The sequence below is a fragment of the Cryptomeria japonica genome, chromosome 8, assembly GCF_030272615.1.
Source record: "Cryptomeria japonica chromosome 8, Sugi_1.0, whole genome shotgun sequence".
In the NCBI taxonomy this organism is placed as follows: domain Eukaryota; kingdom Viridiplantae; phylum Streptophyta; class Pinopsida; order Cupressales; family Cupressaceae; genus Cryptomeria; species Cryptomeria japonica.
The window spans coordinates 589680943-589699140 of NC_081412.1; the positions used below are offsets into that span (position 1 = coordinate 589680943).

At 31.7% G+C, this 18198-nt stretch overlaps 1 protein-coding gene across 1 annotated transcript; it reads left to right on the forward strand.

Annotated features, from left to right (window-relative positions):
• The first annotated feature begins 4385 nt into the window (after positions 1 to 4385).
• On the forward strand, positions 4386 to 6616 carry LOC131029938 (uncharacterized). The gene is made up of 5 exons (XM_057960623.1): positions 4386 to 4692; positions 4779 to 4990; positions 5492 to 5662; positions 5793 to 6040; positions 6177 to 6616. Exons 1-5 carry the CDS (start codon positions 4623 to 4625, stop codon positions 6421 to 6423), a joined length of 948 nt encoding a protein of 315 aa, XP_057816606.1. The 5' UTR covers positions 4386 to 4622; the 3' UTR covers positions 6424 to 6616.
• Positions 6617 to 18198: the final 11582 nt, after the last annotated feature.

Consider the following 18198-nt stretch of genomic DNA (forward strand, 5'->3'; position numbering starts at 1 on the left):
TTCCTTAGATCAATACTAGTACTGAAATGTAGGAAAATGGGATTCTAGTTTAAGAATGCAAACTAAGAACCATTTCAAAACTCTTTCATTGGAGAACAACCAATTAGGCCCAACTTTAATCTAATAGGAGAGTTGATCACTAAGACTAATTTTTCTCTTTTGAATACATTGATTGGATATGATTACATATAATCAAATTGAAGATGAAAGAACTAGGTAAAAAGATGCAAAATTGACAATATTCTTGCACAAATAAGAAAGATACTGAGTTGAAAGTTAATACAGAAGTACAAAAATGAAATAGAGACATAGAGGTGAACCTATTACATAAATATGGGCCTAAAACATTCGGACAAGTGTGCTAGGCACCCTAGTCTAGATAGTTGTCTTGGTGCAAACAAGTATCAAATTTGGAGTCAAGAACATCCAAACTGCAATCTCTCCAAAATTTAGGTCAAATTGGCATGACTATGGCACTAATTGTCATAGGACCTGAGATTTTTCTTCTATTTTTTCTCTTACAATTTCTCGCTCTATCTACCCAGTGCTCTTGTACCTATAAATTTAATTTAATACCTATGTCTAAGCCTACAAATGCACAAAAGAGGAGGAAAATAGTGTTGTTCTATATAGGGGCTTTCCCAAGTCAAACCCTTGGTAGGTGCTAACCTCTACTATAGCTATGATTGATTAGAAAAAAGAGGTTACCCCTAGTAGGGAAATTCCTAAATCTTAAATGAAATTTTTAATTGATAAGATTATACCTTTGGATTCACAATGATGGCGATTCAATGCTCTTTAGGTAATTCCTCCAAGTTTAGATGCAATAACATGGTAAATCATCACAAAATCGATCATGAAAACATACTTGAAGATAACTAGGTGTAGCTTAATACTCCTTGTACTCAAGTCTTGTATTCAAAGAATTGAGTGCTTGAATAGAATTTGTGGATTATGAAAATATGATCAATTGAATTAGAGATGATGTCTTATATAGGATTTCCAAGGTATTTTTGCATTTAGGCCAACTTCCAATAGTCATATATAATAATCGAGACTAGATTTCACAATGTCAAGGCCAAACCATTAAATCCCCAAAATTTTAGGAAATTTTGTTAGGACATGTGAGCAAACTGACATAGTCTTGCCAAAATAGGCACCAAAAAAAGTGGGATGCGAGATATTAGGGCCCTAATACTGACCTCCTCTTGGTTCTAAGAAATTCTAAATGGAAATGATAACTTGGGTGTAACATAGAATTGAATTTAGTGAAGATGCTAAGGATGTTATCACATTCCTTAGTAGGCTATAAGGACAACCCCATACTAATCAATTCCACCCTTGGATATGCTATTGCATATTGAAGGTAATGAAAGGGCAGAAAATGCATTGGAGCATAATTCTTAATGATAATTTGCATGGCCAGTTAGTGGATGTATTGAAAAATACTACATTTCACATGGAATCCTATCTTATATACATGTTAACATACTAGGCCAATTTTCCAAGATTGAGAAGAGTTGGCTCCCCCCAACTTGGAGAAAAAAGGTTTACTATCATTATCCCTATCTAGAGTTGAAAGAGAGCCCAAAACACTATTGTATTATTGATGATGACTTTATTTTTGCAATAATAAGAGGTCTAGAGAATGATTTTGAAAAGAGATTAACTTTGAAGCAACTAGTGAATTAATCAATTGGCACAACTGGTGTGTTTAGTTCAAAAAAATTTAACTTCCACAAGGCACCCTACAAGATTACTAGATATGACATTGAATATTCAAAAGATTTTGGTTAGCAAGCATAATTTCAGATATGTATTCCACATCAAGGTGGGAGTCTGCACTTGTTCAAATATGCATGTAATGTCCAGACAATTGACATTGAGATGGACCTATTGTCCATCAACTTGCATCATGATATAAGACCCAAGTTTGATCCAATTGAGAAGATCAACCCATTGACATGGGAATTATTTAAACATGAGCTTGCACTAGAATATCATTGGACCAACTATCCTAATGAGCATAACTAAGAATAAAGAACCATTGTGGGTTAACTATTTAAATGATTTTGGCATGTAAATTAGAAAAGCCACCGAAAAAAAAGAATAATGATGAGAAGATTGTGCATCCATCATTAAACATAGATAGAGTATTTGATCAACTAATTGCAAATTTGGATTGGTCTATTTTTTAACTCTTCAATGGATAGCAATTCCTTAGTAGTTATAAGTAATTCATTGAAGTGGTTAGTGTTTCTCTATACTAAGGTTATTACCAACAAAATAGAAAAGAAAGAATAGTAGTAGTTACCATTAAGTCTAGTGAGTGAGGAAGATCAAATCCCACTCATTAGGGGGATCTCTCTCTCTCTCTCTCTCTCTCTCTCTCTCTCTCTCTCTCTCTCTCTCTCTCTCTCTCTCTCTCTCTCTCTCTCTCTCTCTCTCTCTCTCTCTCTCTCTCTCTCTCTCTCTCTCTCTCTCTCTGAATTTGGCTACTCTTAATTTGGCTAATTTCCTAAGTGTATGGTTGGGGGTATTACAAATCTTATTAATGGGTGCAATATGCAAGCACACAATATGTTGATATTTTGTGGCCCCTTTATGCATATACCATATCTTCAAAAATTGGAGTGATTTTCTCATCTCTTGTAGATCATTATAGAGGTAATCCAATGCATGAAGATGAATCATGGATGGAAGAGGTGGTAGATATAAGCTTGGTTGTAGGATTATTTTTAATTTTTGGTTGCATGCTTCTATTATAGCTAAATATTTTGTTGATTTTATTTGTTGTAGTTGATTCTTTAATAGTATTTTAATTGTGTCTTATCTTAATTTGTTTGTAATCATTTTATATCATGGGTGCGCCCCCTAGAAAACCCCAACTATTATATCTAAAAAACTAATAAGAACTTTAAGTTAAAAAGGTGTTCACATAAGCAAGGTAAAACTAGGTCAACAAAATAATCTCCTCTTAGACATAAGAAAAATAAAATAATTGTATTCTACCTTAGGGCTAATATGAGTCAATATAAATAATTTTAAATATAGTATTTATGTATGGATTTAGCATATAATTTTATTTTCAACTTGTAAGAGAATAAAATCATGTTTACATAATTCTATGTTAATTAGATAAATGTAATTAATAAAGCAAATGATTGACCTAGATCAATTAGTAGCATTGGCATAAATTATTGGAATAAACATGTACAAAAATAAAATGTAAGAGATATGAGTATCTCTCTCTAAAACCAACGAGGGGAGAATGATATTGATGATCTAAATTGACTCATTGTGTCTAAAAAAATAATGGTTTCGTCTGATAATCATCTCAAAATTGTAACCACTGCTAAAATGATGAAGGTTGATTATGAGCATCATAGGCTAATCTTCATTATTGTAAATATAATCTATTACATACAAAATTGTTGTGTTGTGTGGGATTGAACTAACAAAATGTGCACATGAGAATGAGTTCACCTTCACCTTCCTTAACATTTGAATTTGTCAAGGTAGTGTCTAGAGACATCGTGGAGGAGTTTGCCAAGTTAATATGTGAACAAGTTCACCTATGCTAGATTAACTATAATTAATGAAATCAAATACAACATATAGTGACATTCAAATGGCCTCTACGTTGATATTGGTTTGATTCTTTATTCTCCTTTAGCAATCTAAGTTCGCCCTAATGATTCTCTAACCACATGTTCTCATTTTCTAGATGATGAATTAGCCACAAAATTTAATGTCTTTAAATTGCATAACATAGCTACATGTTACACAAAAATGTGTCAAGTCAATTCATAATATCTAGTAAAAAGGGACAATAATATTAGAATTTTGAATTTGAAAATGTGAATTTTAGGTTCATTCTTGCATGCTTCAAGATTGAACTACATCAAGTGCCACTAAAAGTGAACCATAAGATTAGGGTGAAAATTTCAAGACAAAGAAAGAATGTATAAAAATAATTGCACATGATGATACAATAATGATAAATTAATTGTAAATATGTTAAATTATATGAAAATAAATAAAAAATAAAAAATAAATCAAAATAAATATAAAAATATACTACATTGAAGATATCAAGTTTCCACAATCCATAATGATTATTGCTAAATTGTTTATGGTTTAGATTGTGTTAGAGATTTTTTACATCAATGTTTTGAATCATGCTACTGATCCATTATCAGAATGTTAAAAAAAAAAAAGTTAATATAAAAATATATATTACATTTTTTTAAATAATGCAAAATTAAATAAAAAAAATTTATAGATTTGCCGATTTCACCATTAGACGTGAGTCTGCTAATTTCATTTGGAATCCAAGATTATATATGGTTGTATAAATGGCAATGACTACGCAAAAACTTTTTGAAGTATTGTTATTTTCCTACACATCATCGCAATAGGCTACAGAAATCTCTTACAAAACCATCACAAAACTATGGTTGACTTCAAGTTTAATGGTTCAATACAGGACAAAATACAATCTGGAATCTATGGAACAAGGTTAGAGGGAATATTATGAGGAAAGCAGCTCACATATCCTTGTATTTCAACACAAAAGTGCTGGGACAAATGAGTCCACAGTTAGCCGTATATTCCAAGCCATGGAGGACATAAAGCACACTAACCTGTTTGTCAGAGGACTTAACTTGCATGTTGCTGAAATTGGATCAGGTAATTCTTCTATCTTTTACTCAATTTTATATTTGGATTTCTTGTCCAGTTTAATTCATATGATATCTAGCAATGCCCATGTACAGGCCCAGCAGTGCTGCTATTGCATGGGTTTCCTGAGATCTGGTATTCATGGCGCTTTCAGATGATAGCATTAGCAAAAGCAGGGTTTCATGCAATTGCTCCTGACTACAGAGGCTATGGGCTCTCAGACCACCCTTCTGAAATCGAGAAAAGCACCTATGTGGACCTTGTGGAAGACATGGCTAGCCTTCTTGATGCTCTGGGAATTAAACTGGTAAAGTATTTCAAAACATTAAATAATTCCTTAGGGCTGCTATGAATCATCCCATATAATGATCTCAGATACACATATGCCATGAAAATTTCTCCCATCTTTTTATCTGGCTTGGTCTGCAAACATTTTCACAATTCTCTTCTTTTATCTTACTTTCATCCTTACTTTCTGATGAAGCATCACAGAATTTGATGCAAAACATTAAAGGAAATACATACAAAATCAAAACTAAAAGCTATGCACAACAACAAAACTTAAAGAATTAACTTCAAAACAGAACACCCAGAGAATCCTCTGAATGAAATAGTAGAGATATAGTTTGAAAGGATCAAGTCAATTTCAAACCACAGCAATTAAACAAAAGTTGGAGAACATTCACAGAAACACTTAAACCTATAGGAACAATCATCTAAAGTAGTACTGTTTAGATTCACTTTGGTAGGTTCTGCAGGCTAATTTCTTGGTGCTCTGGATTAAGGTTGTTTGATTTTATTTTGTTAGGTTTTTGTTGTGGCCAAGGATTTTGGAGCAGCTGTTGGATACTATCTGGACCTTCTCTACCCAGAGTTAGTAAAGGGTATTGTGGCATTGGGCGTACCCTACAGGAGGGTCAGTTCCTCAATCACCCAGAGAAACATTTCTCCAGAGGGTTTTTATACCAGACACTGGCAGGTAACAGAAACAGATGCCCCAAAGAATTTTATGATATGGGAAATTGGAATACTTTTTACCATATGCCCTATAATCTGCTGTTGGATAACTTCTATGTTTTTCATTAGCCCTGATTCATATCAATGTGCAGGTGCCCGGAAGAGCAGAGGCGGATTTTGGGCGTTTTGATGTAAAAACAGTAGTGAAGAATATCTATACACTTTTCTCTGGAAGTGAGGTACCCACTGCAGAAGAGGGTAAGGAGATTATGGATCTGTATGACCCTGCCACTCCTCTGCCACGATGGTTCACTGAAGATGACCTCAATGTTTATGCAACTCTGTATGAGAAGTCTGGATTTCGCTTTGCTCTGCAAGTTCCATACCGTTGTTTGCCCAGGTGAACCCACAAAACCCATCTTCAATTTGCTTGAATTTGAGTTACCCACATAAGGAATTTGCCATTAAAATCTTGTTTTAACACACACAGTTGATATTTGATGATTTTGCTTTTGATTCTGGATGTTCATTTACAGAACTTGGGAGGTTTTGTCTGATCTGACCGACTTTGTTATAAAAGCTCCCACCCTCCTTATCATGGGAACCAAAGATTATATTCTCAAGTTTCCGGGAATGGAAGAGCATATCAGCAGCGAGCAGTACAAGGCTGATGTGCCCAGTCTTGAGATCATGTTTTTTCCAGATGGAAGCCATTTTGTTCAGGAGCAATTTCCTGAGGACATTAATAAGCTCATCCTTGCCTTCCTCAATAAGCACATCTAGAAGAGATGCAAACTTTTATTTCAAGAATGCAGTAACTTGTTCTCTTAGATGGTGTAACAGAAGTACAGGATACTGAATCCATGGATGAATGTTGCTTCATAAGTTAACATCATTGTTAATTTAAAACTATCGATTTCACATTATTACGAACGGAAAATTCTAGGCAATAAAGTGGCTTTGATTTTTCTTTTTATTTATTTAAATAAATGTTTGAATCCACTGTCTATTATGTGTGTATAGAATGAATTATATACTAGCAATCGTACTTTAGTGTGCAATGGGTATGTCAAAGAGATGTGAAAGGTCAATTAGGGCAAAATTTGGTCAGTTTTTTGCATAAATTTGTGTAGTACACGAGATCGATTGGTAGGCCAAATTTAGAAAATAATGTTTCTTGTGCAATAAAGGTCTCAATGGAGAAGTGATGTTTCAAATCTACTTGGCATCCTCTTACAAGGTTCCAATTATAACAGAAACAAAACTTTTCAATTAGGAAGATAATCAAGTTCCATAACCAACAGACTCATGTTATGTTTGCAATTAGGTGAGAGGGAGAGAGAGGTAGAGGGAGGGAAGCAAGAGAGAAGGAGAGAGAGGTAAAGAGATTATAGATAGAGATGGAGATGAGATGAATATGAATATGGAGAAAAGGTGAGAGATATGGAGGGAAAAAGATAGAGAAGAGATAGGATTAGATATGTGGAAGAGAGAGAGAGAGAGAGAGAGAGAGAGAGAGAGAGAGAGAGAGAGATGCATATATAGAGGGAGACATGTATATAGATAGAGTGGGGAGAGAAAGATAGCTCGGTAGAAAGGAAGATAGAGTGAGAGAGGAAGAGGATAAAATAGATAGAGAGATAAAGAGATGTAGAATTCAAGAAAAAGATATAAAGATAGGGGGATAAAGAGGTCTATAGAGGAATATGGAGTGATAAAGAGATATATAGATGGTGAGATAGAGTCATAGAAATATAGAGATATAAGGAGACATAGAGAGGGAGAGATGGAGAGATGGAGAGAGACACAAAGATTGATATATAGAGAGAACTACAAATAGACAAATATATATGAAGGAGAGGGAGCAAAATATGGGGAGATAGAGGAAGAGATAAACATATATTGGAAGAAGAGTGAGAGATAGATATATACAAGAAGAGAAAGGGAGAGAGAGGTAGTAATAAAAAGATAAATAGTGGGATACAGAGGGAATGAGGGAGGGAGAGATAGGAAGAAATAGAGAGAGAGGAAGAGATATAGATAGAGGGAAATATAAAGAAATGAAGAGGGATAGGGAGAGAGATAGAGATAGAGAGAGGGAGGGAGAAACAAGGAGTGTGTGTTTATGAGTTTGAGAGAGAGAATAAGAAGAGAGAGATATAAAACTAAAAATTTAAAGGTAATTATTCTACAATAAATTAAAAATTAATAACACAAATGTATTAATTAAATTAATTCTATTATCTTTTAAAATTATTATTTGCAACTTCATAAGACAAAAATAATTAAAATTAAATTTTAACTTAATGTAAATTAAACCTTAAAAGAAGATGATGATTAGAATAATTAAATTAAAAAAAAGATACAATATCCTAATAAAAGAAGATTAAATTAAAATATATTCTTATAAAAAAAGATAGAAATAAAAGATAGATTTCTAATTCAAAAAATTAAGTTTTCTACAATAATTAAAATTTTAATAAGACAAAAAAGTATAAATTAAATGAATTCTAATAATTTGGAATTATTATTTGTAATTTCATTAAAAACCATAAATAATTAAAGTAAGATTTTCACTTAATGAAAAATTAATCATTTAAAAAAGTAGAAAAAGTAGCTAATTCTTTTTTTTTTAAATAAATTAATATTAATGTAAACACACGATTGAGATCAATTCAATTGTCTTGCATCCTTCTAGTCGATTTTGAACCATTGATTTCAATAAGTAAGTTGAAAACTTCATATAGGGTATGCCTTCGGCATAATTAAGAAATTACTTTGACTTTTTATTTATTGATAGATATTAATATTTTTTACCTAGAGTGGAATCATATTTACAAGTTTAGATAAATATAGATTTAAATAATAATATTATAATTAAAATATATATTAATTGTAGATAGAGAAACAAATTTAAGCAATAAGAATAACAAATTAAGTAGGTGGTAGTACATGGTTTGTAAGATTCTTTCATTTAGTTGTTAAGTCTTAGTCATAGAATCCTACTTCTTGTTAGCAATTTCTTTATTGGTTTACTTTTGATAAGTATCGTCGAAAAAGGTTTATCATTTATGATAGGTGAAACCTCAAAGCTCATGGAGAAATATCATTTTTGCCTACTAACATTATTCCACACATAGGGTTTCTTCTTGTTAGCAACATCTTTATTAGTTTACTTTTGAAAGTATCATTGGGAGGGGTTTAGCATTTATGATAGGAGAAATAGCTAAACCCAAGGAAAAAAATATTTTGTCTACTCTAAAATCTTCACTATAATGATGGACAATTATGAGAGCCATGAGAAAGCTAAGAAATTTTGGTTGTGTCGTCCTTATGAGAAAAGGAGAGCAACTACCCAAAGAATAGTGCAAGGAGCATTGCTCAAGCAATTGAGTAACACTTGTAAATAGGCTATATTTAGTGAAACTTTATTGACTTGACCTAGATTAGCAAAAGAACATTAAAAGGAATCATCAACTTAATATATATAGGGAAGTGAATATTATCAAATGCTCTAGAAAGTATTCTCGTCATTTTAAATGTTGAATACTTTTTTTTTAACTTTAAAAGCATGTCATATACATGTGATTTAGTAGAAAACATAAACCAATCATTCAAAAGAATCATATGTAAAAAAAAAAACTTAATTTTAAAATATTTTTGTAGATCCAATTTTAAATATGCCACATTTTGATATAAAACCATGGAAATAATACTTAAAATTTTCCTCAAAATCAAAAAATAGCAATAATTAACAACACTCAAATAAATCAATTTGAATTCAATCAAAAAATTCTAAATAAATTAAATTTATATTTCACATACTTCAATATATATTAATTTCTAAACTCACAAATCTATTTTTACAAATAATATTATTTAATTAGATGAATCCATAATTAGAATGTTTAAAATGTAAGCATTCCTTTATATATACAATTATATAGAATAATAAAGCTAATCAATTTTACTATATTTATTAGTCCTAACCTAACACTAGTATTATAGTCAAATTGTTACAAAAGAAATGGTTAGAGGAAGCATGGTAGATACAAACCGATGAATGTAGGAGAATGTGTAATGACCCTATTTGTTACACTTAAATTTACTACTATTTTTTTATAATTTAATTATTTTTATCAAGTTTGTTAAGTGTTCATTCATCTATATACTCATGTACTTTTATCCATATGGGATAAGTGTTTATTCATACAATTATATATGTATAGGGAATAAACATCTATTCATATAGGATGGATATTCATCTATTAATCTATAGGTATTAAGGATAAGTATATACATTAGATAGAGACTTAAACTCATTAGGAACAACCAAATATTGAGTCACTCACTAAAAGACTGCATGCCCCTATTGAAAGTGTGCCAATGTCATAATCTTTAGGAATGTATTCTCATGAAATAATATGCTTGAATCTCACCTTAAAATTTGCCTCGAGGAGTTAAGCATTGATTTTAGGATTGATTATTTATTAATAAATTGTTAACTTCATTTTTTAGTTATTTTATATTTATAGATATTAATAATAACTTTTTATTATATTATATTAATATATTAAAGAATAATTAAAGTATATTTTTAGGTTTAGATAAATAAAAATTTATAATAATATTATAATAAATAATTTTTTTAATGGACATTAATTATGGATAGAGAAATAAGTTTAAGCAACAAGAATAATAAACTAAATAGAAAAGAAATTAGATGGAGATCTCCCTTGAAGCATTTTGTGAAACTAAATTTTGATGGAGCTGCGAGGGGTAATCTTGGAGTGTTCGGAATTGGAAGTGTTCTCAGAGATCAATCAGGCCAAGTTTTGAGAGCAGGTTTTGCAAAAATTCCAAATGGCACAAATAGCATAGTAGAGGCTAAAGCCTTACTATATGGGATTAACTTAGCCAATAAAGAGCAAGTTGAATTCTTAGAGATTGAAGGGGATTCTTTGAACATCATATCAGCCTTAAAAAACTTCCAAGCTCCCAATTGGAAAATAGATTACATTATTCAAGAAGCTAGAGAGAAGATTTCAAGTTTTCAAGGATATATCATTTCCCATTGCTATAGGGAAGCAAATAAGTTAGCTGACTTATTAGCCAATAAGGGATGTGAGTCAAATGAGGAAGTGTTTTTCCTTTCTCTCAGTCAGGTTCATGAAGATGAATGCCTCAGTGTACAACTGGCTTTGGATGCGTCACCTGGTCCCACTCAGATTGCTTAATCTAATGTTGTTTGTTGTGGGTACAGGGCCTCTCATTCTTCAAAGTATCGGAGTTGGAATTTGCCCCACTATGTGTCCGGTTGAGGTTTAATTTTAGCTGATCTCACTCCAAGAACCTTCCTGTGGCTTGTGCAGTGGAAAGATCCTCAAGCCATAGTTAGCCATGTCACTGTTGATTGTCCTGTGAGGACGCTTCCAGCCTGGTAAGGCTTTTTTGCGGAGTAGATGGGGATTGTCATTTCTGCGTCCTTTCAGGTGGCATGTAGAATGGGATGAGATCAACTCAGCGGCTTTGGACCTTCCCACGCTTTGAGTACCTTTCAATATCTTCTCACATGGGGAATGGATAAGTATCCTCTGGTTTGGGATTTGTGGAGGTACTTCAAACATGTGGATCTGTAAGGCAGGCCACATGTTCACTCTCCGCGGCATCCCCAATCTTGTCATTCCCTGCGAAGGATCCCAACTTGAGGAAATTCCAAGGCTCCCACATATCTGCAAGCTATCATGTCCTTTCTCACAATAAATGCGATCATTTAAGTTCAATAAGGAGGTCTTGTGTGGAAGCTTAAGGACATGGAATGATTTCAACTATGTTGGCTCACACGAGCTACATTGATTCCTTTGCATAATTTTCCCTCATGTTTCTCTATTTATCGGCCACTCAAAGCATGTTCCTTCAAAATTGCAGGCTCATTTTTAGCTAGTCCAATTTCTTGCTTTCCTCGTTAATTGAGTTCTCGTGGCAGTTATGGCCCTTCGAATTTACTTGGAGGGAGGTCATCTTGACCAGAGACAGAATGCTCTAGCTTGTCCTCTGCGACTTGTTGACTCCCTTGTAATCCCATGTGAAGTTTGTGAGTGGGCGATGAGGACTATTCTTGGGGAGGAATGGATTGCAGCCAACCCAATGGCCTCTCCAAACCTGGTGGCTTCCAGAATGGCATCTATGGTGATGGACCTCACACAGTCTCAGGACTATACAAAGTTGGTGGTGGGGGCTTTTGTTCATCCTGCATTATTTTCTTGGGAGGATTTGAACCTGCAATTGGAGAAGTATGATTTTTTTAGTGGAGAGGTGTGGTGGGGAGGTTTTTTCAATAGAGATCTCTTTGTTTTTGACTCAATGCCAAGAGTTGTTTTCCTCTCTTTCATCTATGGCCTGGGATATGCATCTCCCCTTACTTTTCTCCGCTGGGTTCAACTCTTTGAAGATCAAATAGGGGAGCCATTGGCTTCAATTATAAGGGCTAAATTCAGGGTTGTGTGGCAGATCCTTGATCATGTGTTGGTTGACCCTCACAGGTATACCTCATCTTTCCCAACTCCAATGGAGGTCGCTTCATCTCAAGAATCCGGGATTGGAATATGATATTTCGCCAACTGGGGTGGCAAGTTAAAGGTGGTAGAATTGGGGTTGATCCGAGCATGGCACTTTCAAACATGTAGCCCCTTGTCATTTTTTGATAATCTTGCTCCATTGATTGTTCAGATTTTGTTCTTCTGTTGTCCATATTGGGAAAGATTTTGTCTCTCTCAGGCTCCGTCCGAGGTTTTTTCAATTGACCACTTGTCTACTTTGGGGGGGCCTTTCTTTTAGATTTGTATTTGTAATACCCTAAAAATGGTCATCTAAACCATGGGCCCCTAATCTCGACAACGTCACCAAGGTCCTAACCAAAGGCAATTAAATCAATCTTGAGCACACAATTAATTCCTAAAATCATCAAATGTCACATGGCAAATCAATCACTCAATATTAATCAAATATTTATTTATTTAATTAATTAAATCATTCCAAGTAAATCATTTTAAACAATTATTTTATTTATTTTAATTAAATATCTTAGCATATTTAATTAAATAAATCAAATTGCCATAAATCTTCAAAAAAGGAAACAAATCAAGAAAGAGGAATTAATTCAATTAAATAAATCAATTGAGCACAAATCTTCAAAAATGGAAATAAATCAAAAAAGGAATTAATTGACAAAAAAGAATTAAAATTTGAGAAAAGAAATCAATTGGAGATAATCTTGAAAAAAACAAATTAAAAATTGATAGATAATCTCAAAGAAAAGAATTAAAACAATTAAATATTAAAATTGAATGAAATAGAGAATAAATCAGTTTTTTCCTAATTTTAATCTTAATTTTAGTTCAATTTCCTTTAAATCAGTTTTTTCTTGATTTAATCTTATTTTTAGTTCAATTTCCTTTAAAACTGAGAAAAGCATCCAATCACATCAATTCACCTGGATTGTGCTTCCTCTTGGAAAATCTTGACCGCTCATCATCATTTGATCTCAACCATTGGTTTCTTTCTGAATTTTCTATAAATTCAGGCTCATCTCTCATTCAAAAAGAGGCTGGAGAATATATTGTTATTATACTGTTTTTGCTCTAGGATTTCATTGATATATTGCATATTAATTATTTCATATTAATTAAATCATTTAGTTTAATATTGCAAAAATGTTGTTAGATTAATATTGCATCCATCTAGCATTCATCATGTTCATATAGATAAAATCCTTCGTCTTGATGTTGTCTAGTCACTGGTATTACTTATAATCTGAGAGCAATCTTATACTCGCATCTTTTAGAAGGCAATGGGTCGATTTGTTATGGTTTATTTATTCATTGATTATATCTGATTAACCATGCATGTAATAACTTAATTGAAGTGTTGTGTCTTGCAGATACAGATTCTCATACCACTTTTCACACACACAGTATTTACCAGGGGGATGAAGATAGTATTTTATCTAAGTATATGTAAATCTTCAATTATTATCAATATATTATAGGCCATGGCCTTTTGTCTAAAAAAAAAAAACCTAAATAGATGGTAGATAATTATTTTTAAGATTGTTCCATTTAGTTTACAAGTCTTAGCCATAGGATCCTATCTCTTGTTAGCAACATATTTATTAGTTTCTTCTTGATAAGTGTCATTTGGAGGGGGATAAAAAAAATAGTTAAAGATGGTATGAAAAAATATATGATTTTTTCTATTAGCATTACCCCAATTATAGTGCTTTGAAGTAATAGAGAACTAATATGATTGTCAAGATAAAATGAGATCTTCACTATATTGATGATGACTATGAGAACCATGAGAAAACCAAGAATTTTGATTATGTTGATTCCCTTAAGGAGGAGATTGGTCCTTATGGGAAGAGGAGAACGATGGGACCCAAATAATAGTGCGAGGAGCATTGCCTTTAAATTAAGTAACATCTTTTTAATGTAATGCTATTGGCTTGACCAGAGTAAGTTGTGCACAAATATGGGGGACCAAATCCTATGTCTTAAGTGGCCACCTTTTTTTGAAATTAGGAAAATCTATATTAGATAAAAAAAAAATTGAAGATAGTTACTATCGCAAATTGTAACCCCTTACAATTTCACACTCCTTTTTTGTGCCCTTACCTTAGTGTGTACCCTCCTAGCTCTTTTCTAAGCCTATTTTTGTCTTTGCACTACAAAATAGATGTCATATGAGCATATGGTGATCTAAATCCTTGTCCTAATCAATCTGCATACACATGTGTTACCTTTGTTTCACCCCTTTTATGGGTGCACTAGAGTGATAGGCTCCCTAGTCCTAGTGGACTAGGGTGCTAGGCTTCATAGTCCTCTAGTCTAGGCCCATTTTTAAATATGTTGATTTATCAATTCCTGCTAGTTGATCCACGATCCCAATATTTTAATATGACCATTAAAGGTCAACCTAATTTATGAAATGCCTTGGGAACCCTATATAAGAGAATCTTTCCTAATTCGTTGTAATTCTCTCATATCCACACCATTCCAATCAAATCCTAGAGAAAGTATTATGAGTGAATTTCTTCAAATTTGAGCATTATGGAGTAACAAGTTGCAACAATCTTCATGCAAGTGGTGTTTTATGATTGAATCTTTTATGCCTTGTCATGTCATATTATTGCATCAACATTTGAGGGTCTTATTGAAAGAGAATAACATTACATCATCAACAACAACAAGATCAAGCTTGAGGTATAATATTATGGATCCAACATTTTACTTCAAATCTTTCCTTTCTATCTATTTATATTAAAGGGTTGATTCTAACCCAGGGTTTGACTATGGCAAACCCCTATCAACCCAACAAAAATTTTCTTCTTTTGTGTGAGTAGGTAATAGGTTCAAAAGAGACGGAATACAAATCCAAAAAGTGCATACTAAGACAAACAAGATTAGATTTTGAAGAACCAAAAACCCTAGATAGTGATGATCGATGAACAGTGTTCGACACATTTTTGATAAAATTTTACAAGGAGCTTTTGAGCAACATTTTGATCTTGAAATTGTTTCCAATATCTAAATTTGACACCTTCGGGACAAGTTACCTATCCCCATAGTTCAACACTTTTGAGCTTAAAATTTAAAAACAAGTTGCTCTCTGACTCCCATTTCTAGATCTGTGCTCAGGGCATGCATATATGATCTATAGCTTCCTGTTTATGTTGTTTACTCTCAATTTTGCATCATTATCTCTAGTTTACTTCATTTTATAATCAATTTAGTTCAACTCAAACAAGGAGAATCAATAAATCCCAACTTATTTTCAATAGGTTTAGAAGTAGGTTCTATTGAAATTTAATCTCCTTAATGTATTCAAGTGATAAATGTGTTTGATTCCTAGTTTACATAATCATACTAGTGGATCCCATTTACACCACCCTCTACAATTATGCTCAAATTTTGAAGATGCGACAAGAACAAGAATTGTAGTACTCTGAATCTACTTTCTAGAATACTATTATTTTTTAAATGGTAGAGATTAAGGAGTTCAAAAAGGGGTTCATAAAATATGGTCTTGTTTTTATGAAAAAAATAACATAACATCTAGTGTCTTATTTTTTATGAAAAAATTAACATAACATCTAGTGTGCCCCAGTAAAATGTAATTTAACATAAGATCTCTATGTAACTATGTCATCTTTTTCACTTGACATTGAAAAATATACAGACATGATAGAGAGCATGCTCGACACTGTGACATTTTTTGAAGATTTGCATAAAGGCTTTGACATGTAAGTCCAACCCTTTAGGTTGGATTCCCAAGGTAAATCCAACCCAAAGAGTTGGAAATACATAAAAAAATATAATAACACGAGTGCATTATAATAGGCTCACGTATAACATTTAAGTATAAATGTCATTTCAATACGTGTTCTTACTTTCTTATACTTATATACTTACTTTAGGTTATATTTCATGTATACATATTGGCAAGATGTTTCAAAGTGGTTTAAAATATTTAGGAATTATAATGAATATTTTAGGTTTTAGATATATTATTTATAAATTCAAGAGAAAAAAAGTCCATTTACTATTTTTATTAAAATAAGATGTTGATGGGAGATCAAAAAAGAAAAAAAATCACATAAAAAAATTAAAAATCTAACACATAATGTTTTTATTTTTTATTAATAATTATTTTTTCATAATTTTTAGCCAAACTCAATCAAAATGTAATAGCTTTCATGGGATGTCACCTTTTTTTTGAATTTTTTTATAATTAAAAAAAATATATCTTTTGAAGAACATGTTATCCTTTAGTATATCAAAACATTCTCATGCTTGATTATAATAACCTTCATATATTATCTTTTTTAAAAATTAAAAAAATACTTATCAAAAGATCAAAAAATCAACAAATATGTATTTTAAAAATTCTAAACTCTCATCTCTTCAAAAAGATATTTTCATATTTTCATGAAAAGTACCTAGGTATGTAGAAATCTAGAGTTAAGATTTCATATAGGCTAGCACATACATAATTTTGAGTGAATATTTTTTCACCAAAATAATTTAGTTTAAAAAGAATTTGGTGAAAACATCTTATGCAAATTCGACTTTTGAGACAAAACTATTTTGTTCAAAACTATTTAGGGTGAAATCAAATTATGTTTTTCTATCTTTATATATATAAATAAATAAATTCTTTTTTATAAATCTAGACTAAAAAATCAAACCAAATAGTTAATCGTGATCAACCTAGATTTACAATTGAAACAATCATTAGGAAACAAATATAATTTATAAATTTAATGAGGGATGACACTTAGCTTCATGAATTACAGTGAAAAATGAATTATTGGTGCATGTAGTATTTATTCGTTAAATTATTGAAAAATGCATGTCCTTGTTACATTCATTGTCTTGAAATCAAAATGAACTAAAAACTTCTTATGGGTTGAATTCAATTCTATTGGGATCAACCTTAAGCTCTATCAACATAATCTAATTTGAATTGTAACCCACATGATTGAGTTGGTGGACTATAGAATTCCAAAATTTGTTTTTCCTTTAGTATCTAATATCTAAGTGTGCACATAGATGGCCATATTTAGTAATACCTTTGAAGATATTGTCAAATCACTAACATACCTTGACTTTATACCTTAAATATATATTCAAGACAAAACCCTCAAGCATGCATGCCATATGTGATTTTTGACGTGAATTCTAATTATTTTGTGCTCCAAACAAAAATGCTTCTAAAATGATTTGCTCTAAATAATCACCTATGCCAATTAGTTATACATCCAATGTCTTTGTATACAAAGACATATCAATAAATCACATAAATGTGTACAAGTCAACTCATAATGATTAATGGAATAGTGTACAAGTTGAGAATATGAATTTTAAGAATAATCCTAAGGTCTTCACGACTGTGCCTACCTATTATTGACTTGACTTTACACAAAGAAAAAGAAAAAAGAAAAAAAGAAAATTGATTATATGAATATCTATGTAATGATAAATGTAGCGAATATTTGATAATGACAAATATATAAAAATATATAAATAAAAATAAAACAAATATTAAAATAGATATAAATGAAAAATAAAAGTAAAATTTGAAAATATAATAAATTTGTTAATATAATCATTTCATCTAATCTGATCATTACAAAAAAGTGTGAGATTTTTTGTTACCAACATTTCAAATTAAACACCATGATCCATCAATAGGGTAAGATAGCAAGAGAAGACATGAAAAATCTTACCCTGATTCAATTATTGGTACTTATCATACAACTATTGGTGCAATGTTGTACAAAAGTTGGACATAAAATCAGCAAGTATGGAAGTATTAAATCAACAACTTCTATCACAAGAATTGGAACGCGTACTACTCGGTCCTTTCCCCTAGATCATGATGTTTGATGTGAAACGTTGGTAACAAAAAAACTCACTCTATCAAATCTAGAAAATACTACTTGAGCAATTATAAATATAGACTGGAAATTTCATATTTTTCTTTTTTTTTAAATTATCC